Source organism: Zonotrichia albicollis, chromosome 27 (assembly GCF_047830755.1).
Source record: "Zonotrichia albicollis isolate bZonAlb1 chromosome 27, bZonAlb1.hap1, whole genome shotgun sequence".
NCBI classification, from domain to species: domain Eukaryota; kingdom Metazoa; phylum Chordata; class Aves; order Passeriformes; family Passerellidae; genus Zonotrichia; species Zonotrichia albicollis.
The window spans coordinates 2,206,609-2,234,375 of record NC_133845.1 but is presented as its reverse complement, the minus strand read 5'-3'; the positions used below and the strand labels follow the sequence as shown (position 1 = coordinate 2,234,375).

General features: G+C 51.9%; 1 protein-coding gene across 7 annotated transcripts in view; it reads left to right on the top strand.

The window, feature by feature from the left end:
- NECTIN1 (nectin cell adhesion molecule 1) overlaps positions 1 to 27,767 on the top strand; it is a 99,764-nt gene that overhangs the window by 29,975 nt on the left and 42,022 nt on the right. For 6 of the 7 annotated variants that reach the window (XR_012577060.1, XM_074527775.1, XM_074527776.1 and 3 more), the window contains exons 2-5: positions 19,274 to 19,624; positions 20,758 to 21,060; positions 21,593 to 21,710; positions 23,464 to 23,615. Coding sequence is in view for 6 of the 7 variants with exons in the window: in XM_074527775.1 (XP_074383876.1) it covers positions 19,274 to 19,624; positions 20,758 to 21,060; positions 21,593 to 21,710; positions 23,464 to 23,615 (924 nt within the window). In the remaining variant the exon portion in view is untranslated. Of the gene's footprint in view, positions 1 to 19,273; positions 19,625 to 20,757; positions 21,061 to 21,592; positions 21,711 to 23,463; positions 23,677 to 23,735; positions 23,806 to 27,767 lie in introns of those variants that run through there. The other variant, XM_074527780.1, reaches the window with a different exon arrangement.

Sequence of the window (27,767 nt, the reverse complement as noted above, 5' to 3'; positions counted from 1 at the left end):
CTTACAGACCCAAAGTTCTGAGGGTTCCCTGCATTTCAGATTCCAACATCTCCCTGTTCTTCTCTTCCCAGCATCTGTAGCCAGCCCTTTATTCCCCACTGCAGTGCCCCTGTGGACAGGCCTGTGATTTTATCCCCTTTGTGCTCCACGTCCCCATTTTTGGGTGTCCCTCCTGGCTCTGCCTCTCCCAGTGTCTCCCACCTGTGTTCCCAGTTGTGCTGTGGCTGGAGGTGAAGCCCAGGGAGCAGGGCAGGGGCACCCCCTGAGCTGTGCCAGCCCCTGGAGCTGCCACAGGAGCCACAGCTGGGCCTGGGCTGGGGAAGGTGGATGGGGAGGGAGCGTGGGAGAAACCAGGGCCTGTGCATGAAATATTCCAAGTGGGGAAAACTGGCAGGGCTGCTCATGCTCCAGAGGAGGAGGCAGCCCTCTCTCAGGCCCTGGGGCAGATCAGGAGGCAATAAAGGAGAAGAAAACAGCAGAAATGAGATCTGCCAAGCTGACGGCCCAAGCAAGCTGGGACCTGCCTGGGGAGGCAGCTTGTTCCAGAGTGGGAAGGGGCAGATTCCCAGCCAGGCCTGGCTCTGGGCAGAGCCTTTCCCATGGAAACAGAGCCACAGATTTGCAGGGAAATCTGCAGGATCTGGAGGGGAACTCTGCCCCCAACCCTTAAGGCTGGCTCAGGCTGGCCCTCTCTCCCAAAGCTCAGTTTGTGGGCAGCTGGAAATGCCAGCCCAGCCCAACCACTCAGTCCCAGCTCCCAGAGCTTATTTGGCTTAATCTGGGGTTCATTTACAGGGACAGAATAGAGGCAGGCTCATTCCAGGACCTTTCACTCGTGCTCTACCCCACCAGAATGGGAGTGAGAAGGGGGATCTGCTGTGGCAGCTGGATTTTTCCTTTAGGGAGGATTCATGCAGTCCCAAATATCCCCCCACTCCCAGGCTGCAGCGCTTCGTGTGCAATTTGTGCAACTCTCCTGCACAAATTGGGGCTGGAGGAGGGGAGGGCAGTGCTTTTTGCTTTTCCTGGGCTGAACTGTCCCTTGTCACCGGGGCTGGGAGCCACGGGACATTCCTCAACAAGCCAGCACAGCCCCTGTGCTCAGGACAGCTCAGGGGCTGGTTCCACGTCCCTGCTGCTGCTTTCCCTGTGCCATTTCTCACTAAATCTGCCTTTCTGGGGCAAGTTGGAGCAGGCAGCCCCAGTTTCTGGTTGGACAGGCTCTGTTTGTGCTCTGGAGGGGTTGGGAGGCGCAGGGTTTGTGGCCTGGCAGAGAGGGGACGTGCTGGGACTTGCTGCCCCATCACTCCCCCTCTCCACTGTTCCAGCTCAAGGTTTTGAACTTTGGGAACGTCTCCCTGAGAAAAAAAGGGCTGTGAAATGGTGCCAGAGGGAGGGAAGGAAGGGATGGAGAAGGGGAGCAGCAGGAGCTGGTGCTTGTCTCATGGGAGTTGTCTGAGTCAAGGCTGTCCAGTTTGGGGACACAGGGAACAAGCAGCCATCCCCCCTGGCTCTGGAACTGAATGGCTCCTGTCTGTGAGGAGAAGGAATGCCATTGTTTCCCTTTCCCTGCTCAGGATGGGACAAGGGGAGATTTTTGTGCAGGATTTTGGACTGCAGGATGAGTGAAGGGGGTCCTTTGTGCAGGATTTTGGGCCTCAAAGTGGGAGAAGGGGAGATTTTTGTGCAGAATTTTAGACCTCAAAGTGGGAGAAGGGGAGATTTCTGTGCAGAATTTTGGACCTCAGAGTTGCAGAAAGGGAGATTTTTGTGCAGAATTTTAGAACTCAAAGTGGGAGAAGGGGAGATTTTTGTGCAGGATTTTGGACTCGGCGTTCAAAAGACTCTTCTGCCCATTTCAAATGTGCTTTTCCCCTCCAATCCCTTCTCTCCCCACTGTTCTCCTCTCTCTCCCATCCTTTTGTCTGGCTCTGTGTGAACCCCTGTCCTGCCTGCAGAATTCCAGACACAACAGATGCTAAAGGGCAAGACTGGAGCTACTCTAGATGCAATCTTCATTTTGCTCAAGGATCATTAATTACCTCGATGATTAAATACAATTAAAGATCCCTAAGACCTTTCTAATATCAGGGCCTTCAGCAAGGGCAGCTTTTAGGAACCTGCACCAGCAGTAAAACAAAAAGAGGAGATAGACCAGTAAATCGGGGAATCCCAATTAAAATCCGGGCTTAGCTCATTAACCTAATTACACATTGTGTCTTGCTGGCCTCAGCTGGGCTGAGGGGGAGGCGAGGCAGCAGTGGGGGTGGGCTGGATGTGCTGATCCTGTGGGATTGTTTATGTCAGCTCCCATTGTCCCTTTGGCTGAGAAAACGGCCTTGCTGGGGGATTTGGAGCCGGGGCTGCGGAAATCCAGGAGGGTTTTGTGTCCTTGGAGCGCTGCACGTGTTTCCTCTGCCCTGAGACGTTCCCTGGGCACACACCCTGCTCTGTGCCCTGCCTGCCAGGTGGCTCCTTCCACACCCAGCTCACCCTCAGCCCACCGTGGAGAGCACTGGGGGACAAGGAGAGCGGGAGAATGGGGTGGAAATGGAAATGGAAGGGGAAATGGGGCAGTGCTGAGCACAGAGAGCCCCCCAAGCAGGCAGGTCCCTTTGTTGAGGCTGAGGAACATCAGAGCCCCTGGCTTGGGGCTCACCCTGCAGGGATCCATCTGCTCTGGTTGTCTGCTGTGGCACCAGGAGTCCCTGTGCCCTGTCCCCTTCTCACAGCTGGCTGCACAAAGGGCCCCCCTTCTCCTACCCTGAGCCCAAAATCCTGCGCAAAAATCTCCCCTTCTATCCTGACTCCAAAATCCTGCACAAAGGTCTCCCCTTCTCCCTCCCATTCTGAGTCCAAAATCCTGTACAAAAATTTCCCCTTCTTCCATCCTGGATCCAAAATCCTGCACACAGGACCCCGCTTTTCCCATCCTGCACAAAGGTCTCCCCTTCTCCCGCTTTGGGGTCCAAAATCCTATACAAAAATCTTTTCCCTTTTCCCGTCCTGAGTCCAAAGTCCTGCATAAAATTCTCCCCTTCTCCCACCCTAAAGGCCAAAATCCTGCACAAAAATCTCCCCTTCTCCCATCCTGAGGTCCAAAATCCTGTCTTTCCTTCTCCCACTTTGAGGTCTAAAATCTTGCACAAAGGTCTCCCCTTCTCCCATCTTGGGGTCCAAAATCCTGCGCAAAAATCTTCCCTTCTCTCACTCTGAGTCCAAAATCCTGCTCAAAGGCCTCCCCTTCTATCCTGAGTCAAAATCCTGCACAAAGGTCTCCCCTTCTCCCATCCTGAGGTCCAGAATCCTGCTCCCCAGCCTGGCACAGGATCTCGTCCTTCCCAGGAGCTCTTGGGAAGGGAGTCCTGCTGTCCTGTGCCTGTCTGCCCCACCGAGAGAGGGAACAGGAACCTCCAGAGGCTGGAGCCAGGTGACTCAGGGGATTTGTGGCTTTTCCACACCAAAGTCTGTGGGTGCAGCTGCCTACGTGGCTGCCTTCAAAGGCTTGGGGAGGAGGTGGCAGGTCCAGGCACGTCCTGCCCCAAACCAGCCCAATTTGGGAAAGCAAGTCGGAGCTGGAAGAGGTCAGGGTGCGGCTTCCCATGCAGCAGGGCCAGGGAAACGGGAGGGATGGGGACCCTGAGCCCCGTGGGAGCCTCAGCTGAGCCTTCCCCAGCACCTGCAGGCACGGGGGAGAGGGGATGGAGCCAAGGGGGTCTGTGCAGCACAGCCACTGCCAGCTGGGAGGGATAGAATTGCCTGTGGAGAGTTTGGGAAGGAGGCAGGGAGGAGTTTCTGACAGCACAATTTGCCATTCCTGCTTGAAGGAGCCCTGCCTCTTAACAAATCCAGGGTGCCCCAAATGTCCATCCCTGCTTGGGGAGAGCTTGGGAAGGAGGCAGAGGGGGTTTCTGACAGCACAGTTTGCCACATTCCTGCTTGAAGGACCCCTGCCATAGCCTCAGAGGATTTCACACAAAGCCAGGGTGCCCCAAATGTCCATCCCTACTTGGGGAGAGCTTGGGAAGGAGGCAGAGAGGAGTTGGGCACATGCAGGAGTTTCTGACAGCACAGTTTGCCATTCCTGCTGGGAAGGAGCCCTGCCATAACCTAATAACAAATCCAGGGTGCCCCAAATGTCCATCCCTGCCTGGGTAGAGCGGCTGCTCAGCCCTGACTCCCATCTGAGTGCCCTGGGAAAGATCTGCTCCTTCCCTTCCCTCTGCCCACACAGACACACACCCAAACACCATTTTCCTTCCCTTGGGTTTGCTGTGGGCATCTGAGGAAGATGAAGGGATATGAGGAGACCACGGGGAGATGATAGAGAGCAGGGATCTGTCTCCCTGCTGGTTTAAGAACTGAAAAGCAACAGCTTCAAACCCTGCTGGAGTTCTTTGGTGTCACCCAGGTGGGAGATTTGCATTTGCTCAGCTCTGGGAGCTGCCCCAGCCCAGACAGGGGTGTAGGGGATCATCCCCATTGCCATAAAACTGCAGAGCAGCTCTCACCAAAGAATTTAATCTAACAGAGGATCTGCAGGAGCCTGGTGAGACATCCAGGGCTTGCTTTGCACACTGGCCATTCCTTGGCTGGTGCTCTGCTTGCAGGTAATTAAAACGGCTCAACCCTGCAGTCCCAGCAGCTGCCTGCAGATCGTTTTCTCCATGCCCAAGGGACCCTGCCCTCGGTTTCTGCTCCAGAGATCCCCCTCTCTGCAAGGCAGCTTTGGAGGATAAAAAGATTTCATTACACAGGCACAGAGTGAAGGCAGAAACTGGAAAAAAAATGTTCTGAAATTCTAAAATCGCTGCAATGGAAAGAAAGAAGGGAGAAGAGAAAATCCTGGGGATGTAAAGAAAGAGGGGGTTTGTAGATCCTGCAAGGAGAGAATTCTGAGTGTTCCTCTGTTATGCCAAGTGTACCTGGAGTATTCCCAGAGCAAACAGTGCAATTACTTTGGATTCACACTTTGCCACAGAGTTGTCAGGCCCGAGGTTGCAGCTCCCAGAGGGCTCTGTGCAGACTTGCAGATGAGCTGCTGTGCTTTCCCAGGGGATGGGGAGGCTCTGAGAGGAAAGGCCACGCTGACTTTTCTGAGGACAGCTGTAAACTTCCTCTTCCTCTTGGGCTTTGTGTGGCTTCCCTGTCTGAGTGCTTCGCTTGGGGACATCCACAGCAAAGTGTCCCCATCCTTGGCTGGGTGTTAGTGGAGCTGGACAGCCCCAGGGCTGGGAACAGCTGTGGGGATCCTCTCAGCTCGCCCTGAGCAGAGCTGAGAGCTGTTATTGTCCTTTTCAGGGCTGTTGTTTCTCTCTGATGGGATCTCTCCCTCCCCTCAAGGAAGGCTCTTCCCTTCCCTTTGGGGCACATCCTCCTCATCCTCCTCATCCTCTGTTTGCTGCATCCCTGTGGGTCAGGGATGGCCTCAGCGGCAGAACCCACCTTGGCACACTTGGAATGATCTCCTCTCCCTTTCTTGATCTGCTCAGCTCCCTGTGACTGTCACAGCCCTGGTGTTGTGACAGCATCACAAACAGAGGCTCCCAAGCCTGCAAGAAACTTCTGGTTTATTCAACTGCCTCCTCTCAGTTTTTACTGACACAGCCCCAGTGACCTCCACCCTTCAGTGCAGATGGAGCCTTTGAACTCTCTGAGCCCTTCACTGACAGGGGTTAATGGCGTTTATCTGCATGCTTATCTTCCTTCTCCACTGCCTCTTGTCACTCTGAAGGTACCTCCAGTAAGGGTTTGTGGCACCCAGGTGACAAAAGAAAAGCTTTTTCCATAAACTCTTTCCCCAAGATGGGACAATTACTGTTCAAATAGGTTCAGAGTCTCCTTTTAGTCTCTTTTCCCTGTCTTCTCCTTTAATTCATTTTCCATTCATTTAATACCCACATGTTTATTTCTGGAAGTCTTCCTCCACTACTATTCTGGTCAGTTTTTTTACCAAATTGGAAATGGGACTTTTTGTCCTCTTTCCTCTTGCCATTAGCTATTTATATCCTCCCATCCATCTCTTCAGTTAGCCAAGCTTCCAGCTGTGTTCTCTCTGCCACTCTGCTCCCTGAGCAACAAGTAAAGGTGGCTCTGAGCAGAACTCAGCTCAAGCAGGGGTGACAAACGAGTGACACTGCAGCCTGGGAGCCACCTCAGGTCCAGAGGTGGTTGAGTACCAAAGGAGCCACAGCCAGGCTGGTCCCATCCTTCTGAGGAGGAGTTCTTGTTTCCCTCTTTGGGATTCCTCCTGCACAGTTCCTCCTTGGCTGGGTGATGGTCCTGGCATGGGAAGTCAGGGCATGGAGTCCCAGCATGTTTTGGGTTGGAAAGGACCTTAAAAAACATTAATTTCACACTCTGCCATGGGCAGGGACAGCTTCCTCTGAGTCCTATCCATCCTCTCCTTGGATATTTCCAGGGATGGAGAGTCCACATCCTCTCTGGGCAATCTCCCCTCCAGGCCTCCCTGCTCCTTCTTCCACTGGTTTGTCTCCAGAGCCATTTTCCCCACCCTGAGCACTCCCCTGATGGAGGACAGAGCTTCTCCCATGGGAAATTGGGTATTTTGGAGCACTATCCTTGCTCCAGTCCTTGGGAGGCAGCAGGGAAGCAGCATGCTGTGCTGGGGAAGGTGCTCAGGAGTTTCCAGCTTTTTCCAAGCTAAAAGTTCTGCTGGAAACCTGGAGAACCCTTCCATGCCTTCATTCTTCCTCCCACCAGGAGAGCTGGCTGACATTTTTGGGGTAAAGTTTGTCTTAAAATATGCACAATGTTCTGGAGGAGCTGTGTCCATATTGTCATGTCTGCTAAAAAAATGTAATAGCCTGGTTTGTGTTCTCTCTCTCTCTCTCCCCCTCTTTTTTGCCCCCAAATCTGAAGGGAACAGGAGTTCTCTCAACCAGCCTCCCCTGGAGTTGTTAGAGAGTGGAAAGGCACAAGCACAGACTTGTGGAGGAGGAGGAGGTGGGCACAGCAGGCAGGTGCAGGGTGGGAGCAAATCCGTCTGTCAGCAAGGAGGAGCAGACAGAACCCAGAGGGAGAGGGGCTCCAGAGGGGCTGGGGGTCCCACACAGCTCGCAGGGCTGGCCCAAACCCCCAGAAAACTCCGGGGACAGGGTGGGATGAGGGGCAGGAGAGGATGAACCCAGATGGATCAGGGGCTGTGGGGAGGGAAGGTGGGGAGAGGCACAGGGAGGTGATTTGAGTTTGGGGGTGAGAGCTGCTGGAAAGGTCAGCTCTGGGGATGACTAAGGCAGGATGGGCTGGCAGAGGGGGGATGCTGGCAGTTTCAGAGGGAGGGCTCCTTCTGCTTTGTGGCTGTCATTTAAAAACTTCCCCAGAAGGGAAATTTCCAAAGAAAACTTTGGCCTGGCTTCATCCAAAATGCCCCCATTCCATGGCAAGCAAAGCATCCCACCATCCTGGCTGCACTCCTGCTCAGTGTTTTACCATAATGCCATTTCAAAGAAATGAGAGTCCACAAGGAAAAACCATTTCAAAGTTATCAAGAGGGCTTTATTTATTTATTTTTTCAAAAATAGAATTTTGCCAAAATCAGCACGTTCCATTAGATGGTTTTGGCTTGGACTAAGTGACACTTTCCATCAGAAAAATATGCTGTGCTGGAAAATGTTCCACCAGCTCTGGTTATTTTTTCATAGCATGCTTTCCATTTTTGTGGCAGCCTCCAGTTTGAGCTGAGACAAAGCACACAGGAGTCCCCTGAGAGCAGTTGACCTCCTGGTCTCTGGAAGAGCAGGATGACTCCCTGGAGCTCTCCCCAGTGGCACAGGAAAATCCATCTGGCTTCCACATCCCTCTGCACGTGGCTTGTTGCTCCCTGGGAGGAAAACAGGGAGCTTGGTACTGATGTAGTTGAACAAAAGGCAATGAAATCACCATGAAAGGCAAGAAAATCTGTCAGTTAAGGCCAACTGAGCTGTTTAACCCTGAGAATTCAGGTCTGGTTTCTCCAGCACCAGGCTGGGATGGGGAGTTGGTTCTTGGCTTCTCCATCCCTCTCCCTGTGCATGGATCAGATCCCTGTGCATGGATCTCCATGAGGAGCTGATTGCTTTTGGTCCTGCCTTGTCTCTCATGGATCAGGACTTGGGGAACAGTTTTAGGGCAAATCTGTGATTCCAGCCTGCCACAGGGATTGAGAGCTGTGGGGATCCCAACCTTCCTGCTCGGAATTAAAGTGGAGCACCCTGGGAGAGGCCCCCAGAAGTGCTGGAGGTTGTGTTTGAAGGGACACCTTTGTCCCTGGGCACTGAGGCACTCAGCACTGGTGTCACTCCACCCCCTCAGGGACATTTGTCATCAGATTCCCCTGGGTGTTGTGGCACAGCCCAGCTCCTCCCTGGGGCTACCTGGAAGCACAAAGCCACCTTGCTGGAGAATGGGATAATCAGGCATGGAGAAATCTTTAATTTCCCTTCCTGGAAGTTCACCCGTGTCCCTCGTTGTGTTACAATCACTGAGATAAAACTTTTGAGTCTAAGTTCCCAGTTAACTCAGCAGAAGGAGCATTGAGAGGTGTCCAAAGGGAAATGGGAGTTTGTGAACTCTCTGCAGGACAAATAATCTTTTTCTTTTCTGCAGAATTCCCTGCTCCTCCTGCCTTGCCCTCTTCCCTGGCCTCCCTGAGCCCTTGCTGACAGCCCTCACCTTTCTGGGCAGGGCAGGGGGGCTGTACCTGGTTGGTGTCCCAGGAAAGCAAAGCCCAGGCAGTGCAGAGGATGGGGCAGGGAGCGTGACCCGTGCTGGGAGGTCTCCCTGCTGTCTCTGACCCTCCCTCCCTGCTTACCTCCCCCTCCCCATGCTCAGCCCTCCTTTAATGGGTGGTCTTGTCCCTTGTTTACAGTCCTGGCCCTTGCAGGCCCCTCTAAGCCCAGCAATCATTCCTCAGACAGCCTGGTTGGAGGTTGGGACATTAATGGATGGCAGAGCTGCATCTCCACCCAGCACCGGGGTCACAGAATGGTTTGGGTTTAAAGGACCTCAAAGTTGATCCCATTTCACCCCCTGCCATGGGCAGGGACACTTCTCAGCATCCCAGGGTGTTCAAAGCTCCATCCCTGGGCACTTCCAGGGATGGGGCAGCCACAGCTTCTCTGGGAAACCTGTGCCAGTCCCTCACAGTAGAGAATTTCTTCCTAAAATCTAATCTGACCCATTGTTTTTCAGCTTGTGGGATATTTCAGAAATGTGGCACTGGCTTTGCTCAGAGGGTGAATGGCACACTCACCCCCAGTCTCTCCTGATTTCTGGCGTGTCCTTAGCACAAAATCTCAGAGATTTGGTTGCAAGCAGTTTGCTCTTGGTTGATAAAATCTTGAGCCATAATTTGGGAACCTTTAGTGGAGCTCTTACCTGGCCAATGTTTAGGTTTCCACGCTCTGCCTGTTAAATGGATTTTCCACTTCATCTCCCCCGGTTTCCTCAGCCATGGAAATGAGGGTGACTCTGCCATTTGCATGAGGGGTGGGTGGGGCTGTGGGGCTCCCCACAAATGCCTCCATCCCTGCTTCCTCAGGTGGGAATTGCCACCATCCTCTGCACATCCCCACCTCCAACCTGAGGTTGCCGCTGCTTGCCTGGGTGGCCTTGGGCACATCTCTTTGTCATTCAGCACCTCTGATTTCCCCACCCCTGAAAGCAGGGGTAATAAGGCTTTCCTGCCTCTCAGGATGTTGGAGGATTAATTAGTTGCTGTTTGAAAAGCCTTTTGAAGATGCAAAGCTTTTTTCCATAAATATGCAGAGTGATTCCTGCAGATGGGGCCCAGGTAGGGCTGGAGCTGTGTCTGCCTCTGCTTTGTGGAGACCATAAACCCAGCAAGAAATGAAATTTGTAGGAATTTCTTACACAGGGGCTTGATGATAAGGAAGCTGAGCAGCAGCAGGCTGGAAATCAAGCAGAGCACTGAATTTGGGGTTATTTGCACTCCCTGTTCTTTCTGGGCTGTTGTTCACGGGCTGGAATCTTTAAACAACCCAGAGAAAGTTGGGAGGTCTGAGCCTTTCCCACTTCCCTGCAGAGATATCTCTAGGGCAAGATAAAAACACATTAAAAGAGAAATCTCAGGCAGGGAGCCAGCGAAGGGTGTCTGTCCATTGCATCTGTTGGTGCCATGTTTGCATTTGTCTTGTTTTCAAAGCTTTCCCCGACTTGTCAGCCACCAGAGCATATATCACATTCTCCTGGTTACAAAAAAACTTGCTTGTTTCTGTCTTTCGAAACAAATTACAGAAGAACAGAGCGTGGCATTCCTGCTTGCAAGAGGAGGAAACATTTCTTTTTAACTTCGGGAGATAGTGAGATATCAGCAATATGTTATATCCTGAGAGATAATGGGAGGAAAGCAAAACCACAGGCAGAAAGCTGTGACTGTTAAACACACATTTCAGCTATAGGAAAGTCAAGAGTTTTGATCTTCTCCATGAAAATTACAGGGCTGGCGAGCACCAGCGGGCTTTGGCAGGGGTGCGTTTTTCACCGCGTTTTGGACGCAAGGCCAGCGTTTGGATCTTTGATAATTTCCTGTGACCGGGCATCTCTGCTGATGAAAGAGGCTTGGTTTGAGTGGGGACAGAGGGAATTGGCTGCTGGGGCAGCCAGGGGAGGCTGCCAGTTATTAACCCTGGCGCTGAAGTCACGCCTGAGTCAGCAGAGTTTCGGCTTTGTCCCGTTCCCATTGTGGAGGCGAGTGAGTCACTCCCTGCTCCAGCCCTGAGAGCTCCCCCGTTTCCTGCTCCAGCTCCACAGACCAGCGAGGGGAGGAAGGATCTGATGTTCTCTCCTTTTTCTGTGCCATCGAGTTTATTTTTGTTTTTATTGAATCTCTTCAGTCTCAAGTTCCCTCCTTTCGGAAATGAGGCTCTCCATGGGTTACTATCTTGATCCCCTCTTCACAGCTCCTCATTAAATCTCTCCTCCTTAGCACCTGGAGAGCTTGAGGAGATTTAGCACTGGACCAGAGCTCCTTGAGCAATATCCAAGGCAACAAGGAAGTCCAAGAAAGAGGCAGAGCAGAGAAAACACTCGTGTGCATTTGGAGACTCAGCCCATCAAGATAAGGTCTCAGGACAGTCTCAGCTTAATTAGTTTCCCTCTTCTCAAAGCTCCAGCTTCTTTCCCTTCCTCCACACTTGATTTTCCAGCTTTTCTTCCCCACCCAACCACCAAATAAGCATTGGCTCTGCTTGTGGTCCTCGTTCTTTTGCTTACAGGTTAGAATTGGTAAGCAAAAAGACCTTGGTTTTTTTCCTTGCTGGCAGGCAGCGAGATGATTCCAGAGAGAATAGTCCTGGATTTTTGGTTCTTTGTCTTTGCCTGGCCAGCTGTCTGCCTTTCCTTGTGCAGAATTTCATCCTGGACATGTCCACTGGTGGAATAGTGGATGAGGAGGGGCGAGTGAGTGGGCTGGGGTGTGGTTGTGGAGATACAAGAGGGGTGGGAAGATTTTTAATGGTACAATGGAAAGAGGGCAAATCAAAGGAAGGCACAAGCATTGACCAGCTGGTGAGGCAATCCTGGACACGGGCAGTGGGGAAGGAAGGAGATATGGTGTGGAAATTGCAGGACAAAGGGATTGGAGTTGTGAAACTGTGCCTGGACAGGTGTGAGAAAGAGCACAGAGCAGGAAAAGAGCTGAGGAAGGAGCTGGAGCCACATCCAGCCCACAAGGAGAGGGGAAGGAGGAGGAAGGAGGGCAAATCAAAGAAAAGTACAAGCATTGACCAGCTGGTGAGGCAATCCTGGACACAGGCAGTGGGGAAGGAATTGCAGGACAAAGGGATTGGAGTTGTGAAACCATGCGCTGGACAGGTGTGAGCAAGGGCACAGAGCAGGAAAAGAGCTGAGGAAGGAGCTGGAGCCACATCCAGCCCACAGGAGAGGGGAAATGAGCCAAGTGGGCAGCAGTGGGGCACACAGGCTGTGTGTGTGTGCTCAGGTGTGTGGGAGCTGGCAGCTGGACGAGCCGGGCGCGCTGGGGCGGGCCGGGCGCTGCGCGGCGCGGACGGAGCCTTTGTGCTTTGTTGCTGAGCACGGGCTTTGGGAGCTTTATTGCAGGAAGGCCTTTCCCAGTGCTGTGTCAGCTCTTTCTGCAGGAGCCCTGCTCTGCCAGCCTCCCTGCTTTTGCCATGGGGCATGTTCCCCTCCCCGTGACTTGGGGGGTGAAGCAAAGCAGCTGTGAGAAAGGCAGGGAAGGAACGGCAGGGAGGGAGAGCTGGGAGCAGAGGCAGGCTGCTGTTCCCACCCCAATCCCCTGCTTTGGAGCCCTTTTCCTGTCTGGATGCAGCTGGGGATGTTTGTAAAGTTGAAAAACTCATGGTCTAGCCTGGTGGTCATCCCTGTCTCTTCCATCTATGGCCCATCCCACCCTGGCCTCTGCTTTTCTTCCACCTCTTTCTACGAGGAGCACTGGGACAAGCATGGCCTTGCTCTTGCATGGGGCCTGTGTGTGAATCCCAGCAGTGGCTCAGTGACCAGATTTCCCAAAGTGTAACAGGGAATAAATAAGTGGAGCATCGATGGATGAGGCCCTTTGGGGAAGAGCTTTCATTCAAGGGGCTCCTGAGGCTGCTTTGTGCTGGGGATGTTTGCAAAGTTGAAAAACTCATGGTCTAGTCTGGTCTGGTGGTCATCCCCATGTCTTCAATCTGTGGCCCATCCCACCCTGGTCTCTGCTTTTCTTTCCTCTTTCTATGAGGGGCACTGGGACAAGTATGGCCTTGCTCTTGCTTGGGGCCTGTGTGTGAATCCCAGCAGTGGCTCAGTGACCAGATTATAAGTGGAGCATGGATGGATGAGGCCCTTTGGGGAAGAGCTTTCATTCCAGGGGCTCCTGAGGCTGCTTTGTGCTCCATTTATCCAGAGAGGAAATCCTGCCCAGGAAGAGGAAGGCTTTATCCCAAAGGCAGCCAGTGATGGCCTGGCTGGAGACCTCGCTCGATACAAGCCATTGACTGCTCCTGGGATAAAATCATCTCTGCCCTGGGCTGGATCTGGGTCTGAACCAGTGACCTCGATGAGAGGACCCCATGTTTCTCATTTGCAAGCCAAAGGCCAGCCCAGTCCTTTCTGGTTTGAGAGGGATTTATTTGGCTGAGGGCCAGGCAGGCCATTGTACAGCGCTGCCATTTCCCGACAGCTCCCATAAATCTCTCCCAGCTCCCACTGGGAAGGGGGAAGGGATGCCTGGGCGTGCAGTTTCTCTCTTGGGGTGCCCCCACCCCATCCCAGTGTTATCTCAGGCCTTTCATGTGCAGCCATGTCACCTGGAGCTATAATCTTGCCACATCTCTCTCATCTTCCTTCTAAGGCTCCCCCTCCCCTTGTGTTGGAAACTCAAGTTTTACAGTCCCTGTGGTGCTCAGGCTCTGCAGGGGTGAATCAGTGGAATGCAGAGAGACCTCCAGTGAAAGTCTGCTGCCATAGGAAGGGCCTGGGATGACTCACTGGAGCCCACTGACTCACTGGAGCCCACTCCTTCATTGCAACTGGAGGCCCTGTGCTCCTGGAAGAGCAGCAGAATCCTGATTTAAATGCCTGGCAATCAATGCAAAGGCTCCCTGGCAAGAGCAGAGCTACTAACCCCAACCTCCTGGCCAAGTGCCACATCACACCTTTGCTTCTTGCCACCTGAAATTCCCCTGCTGGGATTTAGGATCTTTTTTCCCGTGTTTCCCACCCTGCCTGGCACACTGGGATGTTCTTCTGGGCTGCTGGAGGCTCTGTCCCACACAAGTTGCATTTCAGACTTTGTTTTCCTCCAGAAAGATGAGTTCAGAAACACCAGGAGAGAAAGTGTCATGGAGGGGAAAGTTTTAGGCTCCTGTTCCATCCCACTTTTCCTTCGTGAAAAATTTGCACTGTCTGTGAGAGATACAGGACCACGGGTGGGACATCACTGCCATGACCACGGTGCTGTCCCAAAATCAGGTCCTTTTGTGGGACTTTGTGCAGGTTGAAGTGTGATGCATTGATTTGCCCTTCTGTAAGATCCCAGCTGCTGTGACTAAGAATCAGGAGCTTTGTGACATCTGCATCAGTCATGATATTGCCACACCAAAGGGTGGCTCATCACACCCTGCCAAGGGCTGTTTCAGTGCCCTGGGGGGTAGATGAGTATCAGGGAACAGGAGGGAGAGAAATCGGTGAGAGGCTCAGCAGAGGCAAGGTTGTGCAAAGCAGAGTGCAGTTCACATGGCTCTTAACAAAGAGGCATTGAGTGAGGTTGTGACAGAGCTCACCCAGAGCCTGGAGATCATTTCCAGAGCTTTCTGTATGGGGGAGCAAGAACCTGATTTGCAAGTGTGGGACAGCACCTCCTGGGCTTTTAGAGAGAGGGTTTCCAGCTCCAAGAGCCACCACCTGCCACTTCTGCTGTGTCCCTGACAGGGAGTGCAGCCCTCCCTTCCCAGCCCGTGTGCCTCAGGGCACCCCGAGCTGTTCATGGAGCCCCCGAGGCCTCGGTGAATATCTGGGCTTGGGATCGTGGGGAAAGGCATCAACACAAACCACTTCAGAGGCCAAGGTGGAGGAGTAGGATCTCCGAGGTCTGCACTAATGAGGTCTTGGCACCAACATGTCTTTGGCACACGGCTGGGCCCTTTTTGGTCCGCGACAAAAAAAATAACACCACAAAACTAATGAATAAAATGCAAGTGGGCAAGCTGCAACCCATCCAGCTAATCCTTGCTCGGGTGCTGGCTGCCCCTGGGAGGTGTCAGCATGGATTGGTGGGCACTGGGAGATCTGGGCTGTGAAAATGGCAGGATTCATCCCCAGCTTTCTCCCTGCCCTACCAAGTGCACGGATCGTTCAGCGAAAGGAGAAACGCAGCCAATCCCAGCACTTCACACACACACACATCCAGCTGAATATGTTCAAATCTCTCCAGAGGCTGATTAGTGATTTTATTTTCTCCTCCTCTGCCGGCCGTGCGTGCTCATTGCCATCAATTATCTATGCATTTGCCCTGATGAATTATTGAGTGTGTAACGGGGTGAGGGAAGGCCCGCCAGCCCAGCTCAGTCACCTTGCAAACAAGTACTCAAACGAGCACTCTCCAGAGCGTGGCAGCAGCCAGGTTTGCCCTCTGGCTTCTGATTTAGGATGGGAAGCTGATCCAGCAACCTCCCAAACCCTTTTCCCCCATCTGTTCCCCTTCCTCATTGCTGCATTGAGGTGTGGGTGCTCCTGGAGCAGAATGGGTGCGTTGTTTTCCTGATTTAAGGCTTGGGTGAGTGGAACAGAGAGAGTTTTTCCTGTCTTGCAAAAGAGTTGTTCAGTCACCTGGAAAGGAAGCGCGATTTCCGCGCTGTGTTTGGGGTTTTTCAGGGTGTTTTTTTGTTTGTTTTGTTTTGTTATTTTGTTCTGCCGGGTGTTATTTTTTTGTTTTCCCTTTTCCCCTGGAGCCCTGAGAAAGTTTGGAATGTGTTTTTGTCAAGGCTGCTGCGTGTAAGGGCCTGAATCCCAGCTTTGGCAGCATTTGGCTGTTGGCAAGCTGTCCTCACTCAATTGGCACCAGCTTTTTCCCTGGCCAGAAATCTGGCTCTTCACACCTGGGCACTGAAGGCTTCTGCAGGACCATTGTGAGCTCAGGATCAGGTTTATCATCTCCAAAATCCACTTTTTCTCCAGTTTATGTACAAACCCAGCTTATTTTGATGCATGGGTCCCATGGCAGGGGGAGGGTAGAACTGGGAATTGTTGCTGCTGCTCAAGGTCAAGATAAATAACTTGATTTTTAAAAGGGTCAGTTCATTAATTTGCAGGGAAATCACAGCGAAAAGGAAGGGCACAGTAATGATGGATGGAGTGAGGGACTGGACTGACCTCCCCTGTGCCATCCATCACATTCCCTGTGGGTTGAATGACTTTATCTCCATTTGAGAGGCACATCAGTGGAGGCCTTCAGCTGTGGTGGTGTTCACAGGGGTTCTTGGAATGAGGGAAGAGATGAGGATCTGACTCCATGTTTCAGAAGGCTTGATTTATTATTTTATTATATATATTACATTAAAACTATACTAAAAGAATAGAAGAAAAGGTTTCATCAGAAGGCTGGCTAAGAATAGAATAGGAAAGAATGATAACAAAGGTTTGTGGCTCGGCTCTCTGTCTGAGCCAGCTGGGCTGTGATTTGCCATTAATTAGAAATAACCAACATGGGCTAATCACAGATGCACCTGTTGCATTCCACAGCAGCAGATAATCAATGTTTAAATTTTGTTCCTGAGGCCTCCCAGCTTCTCAGGAGGAAAAATCCTAAGGAAAGGATTTTCCGTTAAAGATGTCTGCGACATTCACCCTGGCAGTGCTCATGCCATGAGGGACTGCCAGCCCTGCAGATGTGACCCTGAGGAGAATCTGGTTGCCTCCCACCCTCTCCTGTGTGCAGTTTGGCTCCTCTGCAGCTCCCGGGCACCAGAGGAGACGCTGAGCCGTGACTTCCTGCCCTGGGCCGCTTTGTTGGGGTGTGGAAACTCCGGTTCAAAGGGCCCCACCAGGCCCCGTGGGGGGTCAGGGAGCTTGTGGGGAGCAGAGCCAGCTCCTGTGGGGAGCAGAGCCAGCTGTGGCAGCGCCCCAGCCCCAGGCAGGCCCCGCTGGGGGCACCAGGCCTCGGTGGAAGCGGCACTGATGACTCCGCGCTCCCCCGGCCCTGGGAGCTGAGGGAGTGCTGAGCACACCCACCCGGGCCGGGCCGTTCCCAAGGCCCTGGCTACGTGATTGAAGTGCTCCCCAGCAAGCTCCCACACGCTCTGGGAGGCTCTGGAGCCTTCCAAGCCAGACTGCTTGGCAAAGCTGTTCCTCACCTTGGCGGGTGTGGGCAATGCTCACCTCCGGGGTGGAAGGAGCAGCATATGCTGCACAGCATGGTGGAGACATCTCCCCCTCCCCTGTGCACCCGTTCTTCCCTCAGATCCCAGTGTGGCCTTGTCTAAACCCAGCCTGTGCCCTTGTTTCATCAGGGAGGATGTTGTGGGTGCTGGTGGTAGAAATGTCCTGCACTGCGTCCTGCTGCTGAGATATCCTTCTCCAGAGGGGAAACATGGTCCAGATGAGTGGGGACCATATTTCCCCTCTGGAGAAGGATTCCTCAGAGTGGGGACATCCTACCTTCTGCTTTGTGGAAGCAAAACTTTGTGGAAGCTGGCCCTGGCTGTGCTGGGAGGGGAAGGGAAGGGTGCACCCTGCCAGCCCCAGAGGACACGGTGGCTTTGTGTGCGCAGGCACTTGAGGGCACCAGCGCTTTGCTGTGGCTGCAAGAAGCTCTGGAGAACATTCCTGAGCACCCAGCTGCAGTGCTGGGGTGTGGGGCTTGGCTCGGGGAGCAGGGGGCAAGTCCACACAAAGCTCTGGAGGCTGAGTTTCGGTCGGAACTGCTGATGGCTGTGGTCAGTGGTGGCGTCTCGTGGCCAGGCTGGGTTGTTGGGGCTTGTCCTCAGGGTCACAGGAAGGAGAAGGGAGAGAGACGAGGCGTGGATGAGAACTGGGGATTAGGGTAAGGCTGGGAACAGCAGGCAGGGAGTGAGGGGGCAATGTGGAGTGTGGGTGGAGAAGAGTTTTGTCTGCCTGCACTCGTGTGTGTGTCTGTGAAACTGCAGGAAGGAGACTCTTGGAGAGGTCCCAGGGCACATCTGCCACGGGGACCAACACTGAGGAGTTTATTTTAGCCTTGGACAGGGAGCCATTCATCCCTGGAAGAACAGAGCAGGGTGACATTTCTGTTAGGAGGTGCTGTCTTGTTTCTCTTGCTCTGCATTTTTCTTTCCCCAGCCCCTCTCTCTGTTCCATTACTCTTTCATGTTCCTCACTCTCTGTGCAGAACATGAAAGAGTTCTCTATCTTTCTTTTTTTTTTTTTTATTATCCCTTTCTTTCCTTTCCTGCCCAGCTCCCAGAATCCATCCAATTGCAGATTCTCCCAGAAGCTGGGAGCAAAACCCGCTTTTCTCGTTCTTCCCACCTTGCCTCCCTCTTGTATTTATCATACAAATACTGGCTGTATAATTACCAGAGCATTATCTCTAAATACACAGATTAGGAAAAGACACAGTGGCAACAAAGATGAATTTCAGGGTCAGTCTGGTGGGAGATGCTTTTCTCCATCTGGCAGGGGAGGAATCAAATGAGACAGAAGAGCTGTCATGGACTGCAGCTCCCACTTCTCACCAGCACCTTCCACAGAATCAGGGTGGAAGGTTCCTAAATTCAGCCACTTCTGGGGTTATAAAAAGGCCACAGAAATGATCTGGATGATACAGGGAGACCATGCAAGGTGCAGAGGCAGTGCTTTAACATTGTTCTCATATGGGAATTATTGCTGCCCTGAAATGAGGGCTGAGTCTTTGCAGCTCCTTTAATTACTGCTGCAGCTCCAATGGGATTAAATGGATGTCTGAGTGTGTCTTAGCATATGTTGGGATGTGCTGTGCTGATAAACATCAGGGCTTTCACATGCCTGCAGACACACATGCCCTGCATATTTACCACAACTGACTCAGTGTCACCCCGAGCTGAAGACAAAAGGGAGGAAGGTGTTATTGATCCAGCCTTGTGCCTTTGGGTGATGATGATGAGCTGGGCTGGTCACAGTGGGAGGAAGGTGTTATCGATCCAGCCCTGTGCCTTTGGGTGATGATGATGAGCTGGGCTGGTCATAGTGAGAGGAAGGTGTTTATGACCAAGAATGAGGCTGCAGGTGGATGCAGAAGGTGCCTGCAGCCACAAATTGCTCTTGTATCAGCCATGTCAATAAGAAACACAAGCCCTGTGAGGAACTACTGAGGGAGCTGGAGTTGTTTAGCCTGGAGAAAACGAGACTCAGGAGTGACCTTATCACTCTCTACATCTCCTGAAAGGTGGCTGTGCTCAGCTGGGGTTGGGCTCTTTCTCCAGGCAGAGCCAGAGGACACAGCCTCAAGCCGTGCCAAGGGAAATTTAGTTTGGATATCAGGAAAAAGTTTTTTACAGAAAGAATGATAAAGTTCTGGAATGTTCTGCCCAGGGAGGTGCTGGAGTCACCATCCCTGGGTGTGTTTAACAAAGCCTGGATGTGGCACTGGGTACCAGGGTTGAGTTGGAGTGTTGGGGCTGGGTTGGACTCGATGATCTTGAAGGTCTCATCCAACCTGGTGATTCTGTGAATTCTGTGAAACAAGTGGAGTAAACAGAGGAGTTCCTGACCCTGATGCTAATAACCACAGTGCTTCTGGGAAGCCCCCAAACGCTCACAAGTTGCCATTTCATTGCAGGGCTGCAAGCTCAGAGCGTCTTGGTCAATGACTCCGTCTCGGGGTTCATCGGCACGGACGTGGTGCTGCACTGCAGCTTCACCAACCCGCTGCCCATCGTGAAGATCACGCAGGTGACGTGGCAGAAGGCCACCAACGGCACCAAGCAGAATGTGGCCATCTACAACCCCGCCATGGGCGTGTCCATCCTGTCCCCCTACAAGGAGAGGGTGACTTTCCGCAACCCTTCCTTCAAGGATGGCACCATCCAGCTGTCCCGGCTGGAGCTGGACGATGAGGGTGTTTACATCTGTGAGTTTGCCACCTTCCCCACCGGCAACCGGGAAGGGCAGCTGAACCTCACCGTGCTGGGTAAGGCTCTGCAGGGTGAACCTCCAGTCCAACAGAGCTGGAGGAAGCTGAGATTCACATCCTGGGAGCTCGGGGTGAATTTGGGGTGTGAATTGTAGCTGGGGTGGGTTTTAATGTTTTAATGTTGGCTGGGAAGAGGTGAAGAGCAGGGAGAACAAAGCAGGTGGTTCTCAGACAGCTGAGCTGTCACACCTCTTGTTTTTCCAGGCCTCAGTTCCCCATTTCCCTCCACCTACACTCCTAATGCAGGTGCAGTAACAGTGACCAGGGCCCTGTGGGAGTGGTGAGTTTTAATGAGCTGGGGCTGTCAGGAGAGAAGAAACAACAGATTGATCCTAAACCCAAGCAGAGCTTGTCCCTGGAGCTCAGGGCTGTGAGTGAACAGACCCCACCCAAGGTCTACATGAGCTGTTTTCTCTCCAATTTCAGTTTCTTTCTAACACAGGGATGAAAACTTCTGGGAGGAAAGGGCTTTCCATATATCCATGCATTTAGGGCACCTCCACCATTGTTTCCCCATAAATGATGCAGGTAGATGGTGCAAGGTGCATAGGCATAAAGGAAATATTACATGGGAATTATTGCTGGCAATTTGCACACTCTGGACACACCACAAGCCCTGTCACAGCCTCAGTGGTGTTAGACGGCTCTGGGGATGTAGCAAACAGAGCAGCATTGCTTTTCTAACCATCCCTTTGCACCCTTTTCTCCTCCTCCTCTGTGACCGTGTTCACAGGGGTCCAAGGATGAGGGAAGAGACGAGGATCTGACTCCATGTTTCAGAAGGCTTGATTTATTATTTTATCATATATATTATATTAAAACTATACTAAAAGAATAGAAGGAAAGGTTTCATCAGAAGGCGGGCTAAGAATAGAAAAAGAAAGAATGATGACAAAAGCTTGTGTCTCGGACAGAATGTCTGAGCTAGCTGACTGTGATTGGCCAATAATTAGAAACAACTAACATGAGCTAATCACAGATGCACCTGTTGCATTCCACAGCAGCGGATAATCAATGTTTACATTTTGTTTCTGAAGCTTCTCAGCTTCTCAAGAGGAAAAATCCTAAAGAAAAGATTTTTCATAAAACATGTCTGTGACACTCCTCCTCCTTTCTGCACTCCCCTACAGCCAAGCCCACCAACTGGATGGAGGGCACCAAGAGGCCTCTAATCGCCAAGTCTGGCAGGACAGAGAAGATCTTGGTGGCCACCTGCACCTCCTCCAACGGGAAACCCCCCAGCACCGTCACCTGGGACACGAAGCTGAAGGGGGAGGCGGAGTTCCAGGAGATCCGGAACAGCAACGGCACCATCACGGTGATCAGCCGGTACCGGCTGGTGCCGAGCCGCGAGGCGCACCGCCAGCAGCTCATGTGCGTGGTCAACTACCAGCTGGAGAGGTTCACCGACAGCATCACCCTCAACGTGCAGTGTAAGGGGCCTGGCACGGCTGGGAGGGCTCCCTCTGCTCGGGGCTGGGCTCTGGGGAAAGAGGGGTTTGGGTTGGGCTGCTGGAGGGGCTGTGGTTGTGGTTTTGAGAGTGAGAACTGAAAGGATCCTTTGGAATAATTGTGGGTTTTCTCTTTTTCTTGCCTTCTTCCTCTGCTTCTGCTGTGTCCCTTTTGCTGCCCTTCTCTCTCTCTTTTGCATTCCCATGATCTTTCCCTCCTCATGTTTCTCTCCTTCCTCCACTCCTGCCTCATCTCTTCCTATTTTATCTTGTCCCATTTCCTTTCCCACATTGCTTGTCCCATCACCTTTTCCTCCTTGAAATCTTTCCTTCTCCCACTCCTACCCCCTCACCTCTACCTATTTCATTTTCTCCCCTTTCACACAATCCTTTCATCTCCTTTTAATCTCTCTCCGTTTCCCACCGCGCCCCTCATCTCTTCCCATCTCATTTCCTCCCCTTTCCTCTCTCCTTTTCCCCCCCTGCTCTCCTCCCTTTCCCCCCACCCTTGCAGATGAGCCAGAAGTCACCATCGAGGGCTTTGATGGCAACTGGTTCCTGAACCGCAAGGATGTGAAGCTGATCTGCAAGTCTGATGCCAACCCCCCAGCTCACACCTACGAGTGGAAGCTGTAAGTGTCCCCAGAGCCCTGCTGCCAGCTGCAAATGTCACCTCCCAGCAGGGACAAGGAGTCTCTGCAGACACCTCACTCACCCTGTGGTCACTTAGGGCCCAGTCCCATTAGTCAGCGGTGTCACCCCAAGGTACAGCCTGTGCTTGTGGTGGGGGTGGCTGCCAGCTCAGTGCAGCCTCAATATCCAGGGAAAACTCCCCCTTCTCACCTCCCTGGGATCATACTCTGCCCTGGTGATGTGAGGCAGCTGAGATGTGACAAGGTGATTCACGTGCCCAGAGCCACCAAGTGCCTCGGCAGCAGAGCTGGGAAAGAACCCAGGATTTCCCTGCTTTGAAAAGGCACAAATAACACAAAATTTGTGTGTGTGTGTGTGTGTGTGTGTGTGTGTGTGTGTGAACAACCTTCCCCTGGAATCAGCTCCTCACGTGACTGGCATTAAACAGCAGCAATTCCTTGTCCTCAGGTTTCCAGCTTTTGGCTGAGCACACTAAAGGGACTTGAAAAGTGAGTGAGGGGTGTCTGGGCAGTCAGGTGGGAATTGATACAACCTGATGTGGTTCTCCTGCTGCTCTTTCTTCTCTGTAAGCACTCATGTAGCTTTAAAAGAGGGAGATCAAATGGATCCTTTCTTCTTTTCAGCTGGCATTTGTCATCAGGAGAGAGGCTCTCAACATGGCTTTGCAAGGAGCACATTCTCTCTCATTCCACTTCCCAGATCAAACTGTTCAAAGTGAAAGTCTGAAGAGGATTGTTTTTCTTGCCTTTTTTCCTACTTCTCCATCCCCAGCTCTCTCCATCTGTTGGTTCTGCCAGTCTGACTTAAAACTCTGAGGGGCTCTTTGGGTTCCTCACAACATTTCCAGGAAAGCCTCAGAGGCAAAAACGCACCCAAGGCAGAAGAGATGCCACTTAAGGCAATTTCTGTGCCTGGAGTGTAAAACCCAGCAGTGCTTTTCCTCTCCTCCCATTTGGGTGGTGATGAGCAGCAGTCAGAGGAGGCAACAATCCCACACCACCCCTTTGAGCAGCCTGTGCTCTTGTTTTTGTAGGTTCAGAGCTCTATAGGACCATGATTAAAGTGTTTTTCCACCAGCTTTGGGATTGTTGGCTTGATGCAGCTGGAAAAATTGTTTTCTGTGCATATGTGTGTATGTAGACATGCAGAATACATGCATTTAGGCACTTCTTTACAATCCTAATTATACCCCCGTTATTCCCTTTTGTTTCTTATAAATTGCTGACAATATGTGCACATTTGGGTTGGGAGGAGGGGAAGGAATTACTTGAGTAATTTTTAATTGCCTAAGTGGAGTAATTACTTTACTTTGCTTCAGTAATTAAGAATAACCAGGCCATGTGTGTCTTTTCCTAACACACAGGGGCTTTTTTTTTTTAATTTTTCATCTGCTTTTGTCAATTTATTTTCTGTATCTCCGGGTTTAGTTTTGCATTATTCCAGTTTCACACTTTGCGACGTGAGCAGGGCTCTAAATCAACACTGCTATGCTTGAAATTAACCCTGGCTGATCAGGAGAGTTAAATGGGCAGGAAATCGGGTTTAAAACAGGCTCAGGTTGTGTCCCTTTCATGCCTACATTAATGGGGATTTTCCTACCTACATTAATGGGGATTTTCCAGCCAGCACCTGCAGCTTCCCCACCTGCCCAAGGGCAAGCACAGACCCAGAATGCTGCTGTCACCTCTGTGTGTCACCTGTGGGGTCAACCATTGTCTCTGTCCCCCCCAGGCCAAACGGGACCCTGCCAGGGAGTGTGGAAATCCAGAACAACACCATCTACTTCAAAGGGCCCGTGTCCTACAGCGTGGCTGGCACCTACGTCTGCGAGGCCACCAACGCCATCGGGACACGCTCGGGCCTGGTGGAGGTCAATGTCACAGGTAGGACAGCACCTGGGCTGCTCTGCAGCATGGAAAAAACAAACTGGGGAGGGACACAAAGGTGTGAGCACCTGGGCTGCTCTGCAGCATGGAAAAAACAAACTGGGGAGGGACACAAAGGTGTGTGCAGTTCTGTGGTGGTGTTCTTAGGACAAGGGAAGAGATGAGGATCTGACTCCATGTTTCAGAGGGCTTGATTTATTATTTTATGATATCTGTTATATTAAAACTATACTAAAAGAATAGAAGAAAGGATTTCATCAGAAAGCTAGCTAAGAATAGAAAAGGAATGAAATGATAACAAAAGTTTGTGTCTCAGACAGACAGTCCAGACAGCTGGACTGTGATTGGTCGTTAATTAGAAAGAACCACATGAGACCAATCACAGATGCACCTGTTGCATTCCACAGCAGCAGATAACCATTGTTTACATTGTGTTCCTGAGGCCTCTCAGCTTCTCAGGAGAAAAAATCCTAAAGAAAAGGTTTTTCACAAAATGTGTCTGTAACACAGCTCCACCTCCTCAGTCACCACTGTCTCCTTTCAGGGTGGGAATCTCCTGAGGGAAATGGGGCAGTGGAGTTCTTGCCTTTGTGCTGGTGTTGCACTGGTTTGCTGTGGGTTTTCTCCTCTCCTCTCCTCTCGTGGTCTTCTTTCTTTCCTACACCAATTCAGTTGGTTGCCCCCTCATCTTCTGCTTTGGATTCAGAGAGATTGTTGTACATGTTAACAGCAGAGGCACGTCAGGGAGATATTGATCAGAACGAGGGGCAGGGTGAGGATGTGGACTGCCAGAAAGGCAGGAGATGGATGAGCCACTTGTCCACGATGATGTTTGGTGTTCCTGGTGTTGGGCAATTCTCATGATTCTTCATTTGAGCTCCTTGCAGTGCTGCTCTGTGAATTCACTCACCTGCCAGGGATCCCTGTGGGTGCTGGAGGAGCTCTGGGCTCCAGGGAGGAGCAGCATCCCAGGCTGCAGGCAGTGGGAAGTGATGCTGTGATGCCACAGGAGACAGAAGGGATCTGAGGGCCTGCAAAGCACTGTGGCCACAGGAGGGAGGGAAAGATGTGGGCAAGATGAGGTAGCGTCAGGGAGAGAAAGTCATGTCAGGAAATAGCTTCGAGAGAAGAAATAACATATGGCAGTAACCTGATTTCTGAAAGTCAGAGTGACATTGTGAGACATCACCGAGGGGGAAAAGTGGCTGTGGGTGCTTTGAGAGAAGGAAAGGGACAATTATCCCATTCCTCTGGGGCAAAAGGAGCCATTTGAGTTATCAGGCAGTGACTCAGGAAGGCTGGAAGTGCCTCTTGGAGCAGTGAGCTGGGGCACAGCCACACTGCAGCGTGCTCTGGGCTGCAAACAGCCCGGACAGGATGGGCAGTGAGGTGAATGAGGTGCACTGGGTGCTTCCAAGGCACGGGGAGCACAGAACAGCCTCCCAAGGCTGTTACCTCTTGCTCTGTCCAGCCCAAGGCAGTCAGAGCCTCTCCTGCCACCCCAGGCCTTGGGGAGCTGTCTGACCTGAGGGTGATGAAACCCCAGTCCCTGCACCAGCTTTCTCCACTGGTAAATGCTGAGCAAGCACAGAGCCGAGTCTGGGGCAGCTAAAATTAGCAATAACTCCGTGTTTGGCACCTCAGCTCCCCTCTCTGACTTGGGCAAACCAGGCTAAGCTTCCTCTAACCAAGTGCTTGGAGGTCAATGGATGGGATGTGCTAATTAGATGCTAATTACCCGGTATTTGTTTATGATCGTTATCACTGGAGCAGGTCTTTCATTCACACCTCCTGTCCTGGATCCCTGCCTGCTGAGCTGCTCCTGGTGCAGCCATTTCTCTGGGGGCTTTCTTGTGCCAGGGAAAGGCACTGGGAGAACAAAGCCCTTTGTGCCCAGCCCTACCCGAGCACCCAAAACCAGGGCAAGGTCATGGCCAAAATCAGCTGCTGGGGAGTGGTCACCTTGGTGTTCCTGGGGCAGTGCCTGGTTCAAGCTGAGCTGACTCCCTTTGGCAGCAGAAATCCATCCCACACAGTGTCCACAACCTTGGGGCACGTTTGAAACAGTGAGCAGAGCTTAAAAACCTCCAAGGTCAGCCCCAGATAGAGAGAAGGAGGTGGAGTAGGGAATGAAAGAGACTTTGAGAGTGACAGGCTCTCACTTTCCTTCCCTCCATAGCCTCTGTGTGCATTTCTTGCTGTCATCCTGCCTGTCCAGGCACCCCATATCATTTGGGGTGTCAGGCCACGAGGCACAGCCCTCTCTTTGTGTTTCCTGCCCGTTTCTGATGTGTCTCAGCACCCCAATGGCACTGAAGGTGGCTGCACCTCACCTGCACAGGCCCCTCCAGACACAAGGGGCTGTGGGTTTCCCCTCTGGAATTTGGAATTGTCTCTTTTCCTGGTGTTTTCACAAAGGAAAGGAAAAGAGCATTGTTCTCAGGCTCCACCAGCACAGGGCTGGCAGGATTTTTGGGGTTGTGTTGGTGTCTGCCTGCCTCTAATCTCAGCTGGTTCCCAAAGGTCCTGGCTGTGGGGATGAGGTTAAATGAGAGGGAATGAAGGGCACACCCACAGCTGCTCTGTGAGGAGGGATTAACAGCCAACCCCACAGGCCAGGCCTGCACCACATAATAAAAAAAAAAAAAACCTTTAATAATTCATGGGATATGAATATGTTTATCCAGCTCTCCCTGAGGAGCGATTAGGCCGGTGCTGGGGAGGGCTCACCCTCCTCACTCAGCTATTACAGGTACATTTGTTTGGGTCTTGCAGGCAATTTAGGGATTGTCAGTGGACCACGAAACCTCTTTCAAGAGCTGCATGCAATAAATGGAGTTCAATCTAGTGAGCAGCCAGCCTTGGGAGGAAAAAAAAAAACAACACAGAAGGCTGATGCAGAGAAAAGCCTGCAGCAGCTTTTCCCCTTTCTGTCTCCCTGTTCTCCCCCCTTTTGCCACCCAAAATCTTCCCTCCAGGCCCCAGAGAGGAAAATGCAGGGCTGGTCCAGCCCCCTGATGGGGAGGGCAATTTGTTCAGAGGGAGAAGGCTGAATGCTTCTCTGAGAGTTATGGCGCATTAAAGAGATTGATAAGTGAAAATTTAATATTTTATTCCAGCAATCTGTTCCCCTAATAGCTTCTCCTGCCTTGCAGGACCTTTGTCAGTCGCAGGCAAGCCATGTAGTGTGACATGTAACTATTTATTACAGGCAGTGGGTGACAGAGTAAAAGGCTGTGGTTATGGACTGCACATGTGGGGCGGTCCTGAACAGAGAACTGGCCATGGATATTCACCTGTGTGATCCTAATCTGCATCCTGGCTGTGGATATTCACCTGTGTGATCCCATCCTGGCCATGGATATTCACCTGTGTGGTCCCAGTGTGCATCCCAGCCATGGATATTCACCTGTGTGATGCTAATGTGTATCCTGGCCATGGATATTCACACCTGTATGAACCCATTTGTGTCTTGGTCATGAATATTCATGTGTGTGATCCTGATTTTATCCTGGTCATGGACATTAAAATGTGTGTGACCCCAATGGACATTCACACCATGGATATTGACACCTGTGTGATCCCATTTTGTCCTACCCATGGACTTACACACCTGTGTGATCCCATTTTCATCCTGCCTGTGGACATTCATATGTGTGTGGCCCTAGTGAACATTCCCACCTATGTGATCCCAATTTTGTCCTGCCCATGGTCTTACACACCTGTGTGATCCCATTTTCATCCTGGCCATGGATATTCCCACCTGAGACTCCCAATTTTCAGCCTGCCCATGGAAATGGTTTTCCCAAAGCTGCGTGCACAGGACAGGATGAAAATGGGAATTTTGGGAAATGGGAATTCCTGCACAGGGCAGGACTAAAGCATTTGCATGTGGAAATGTCCATGAATTCATGAACATGGGCTTTTCTGGGTACAGCAGAGCATGGACACACCCTGGCCCCATGCAGGAAACATTCACCCATTTGTGCACTGGCTCCAGCCGGAGGAAGCACAAGGAGAAAGGAAAAAAATGGCCAATAGACTTTAGGAGGAGACTCACAGAGCTGGGGCAGCAGGGAGAGCCTGTGCCAGCAGCTCTGCAGTCTGGCCTTGGATGTGCTACCGGCTGGGGGGGAGGAAAAGCTGGCA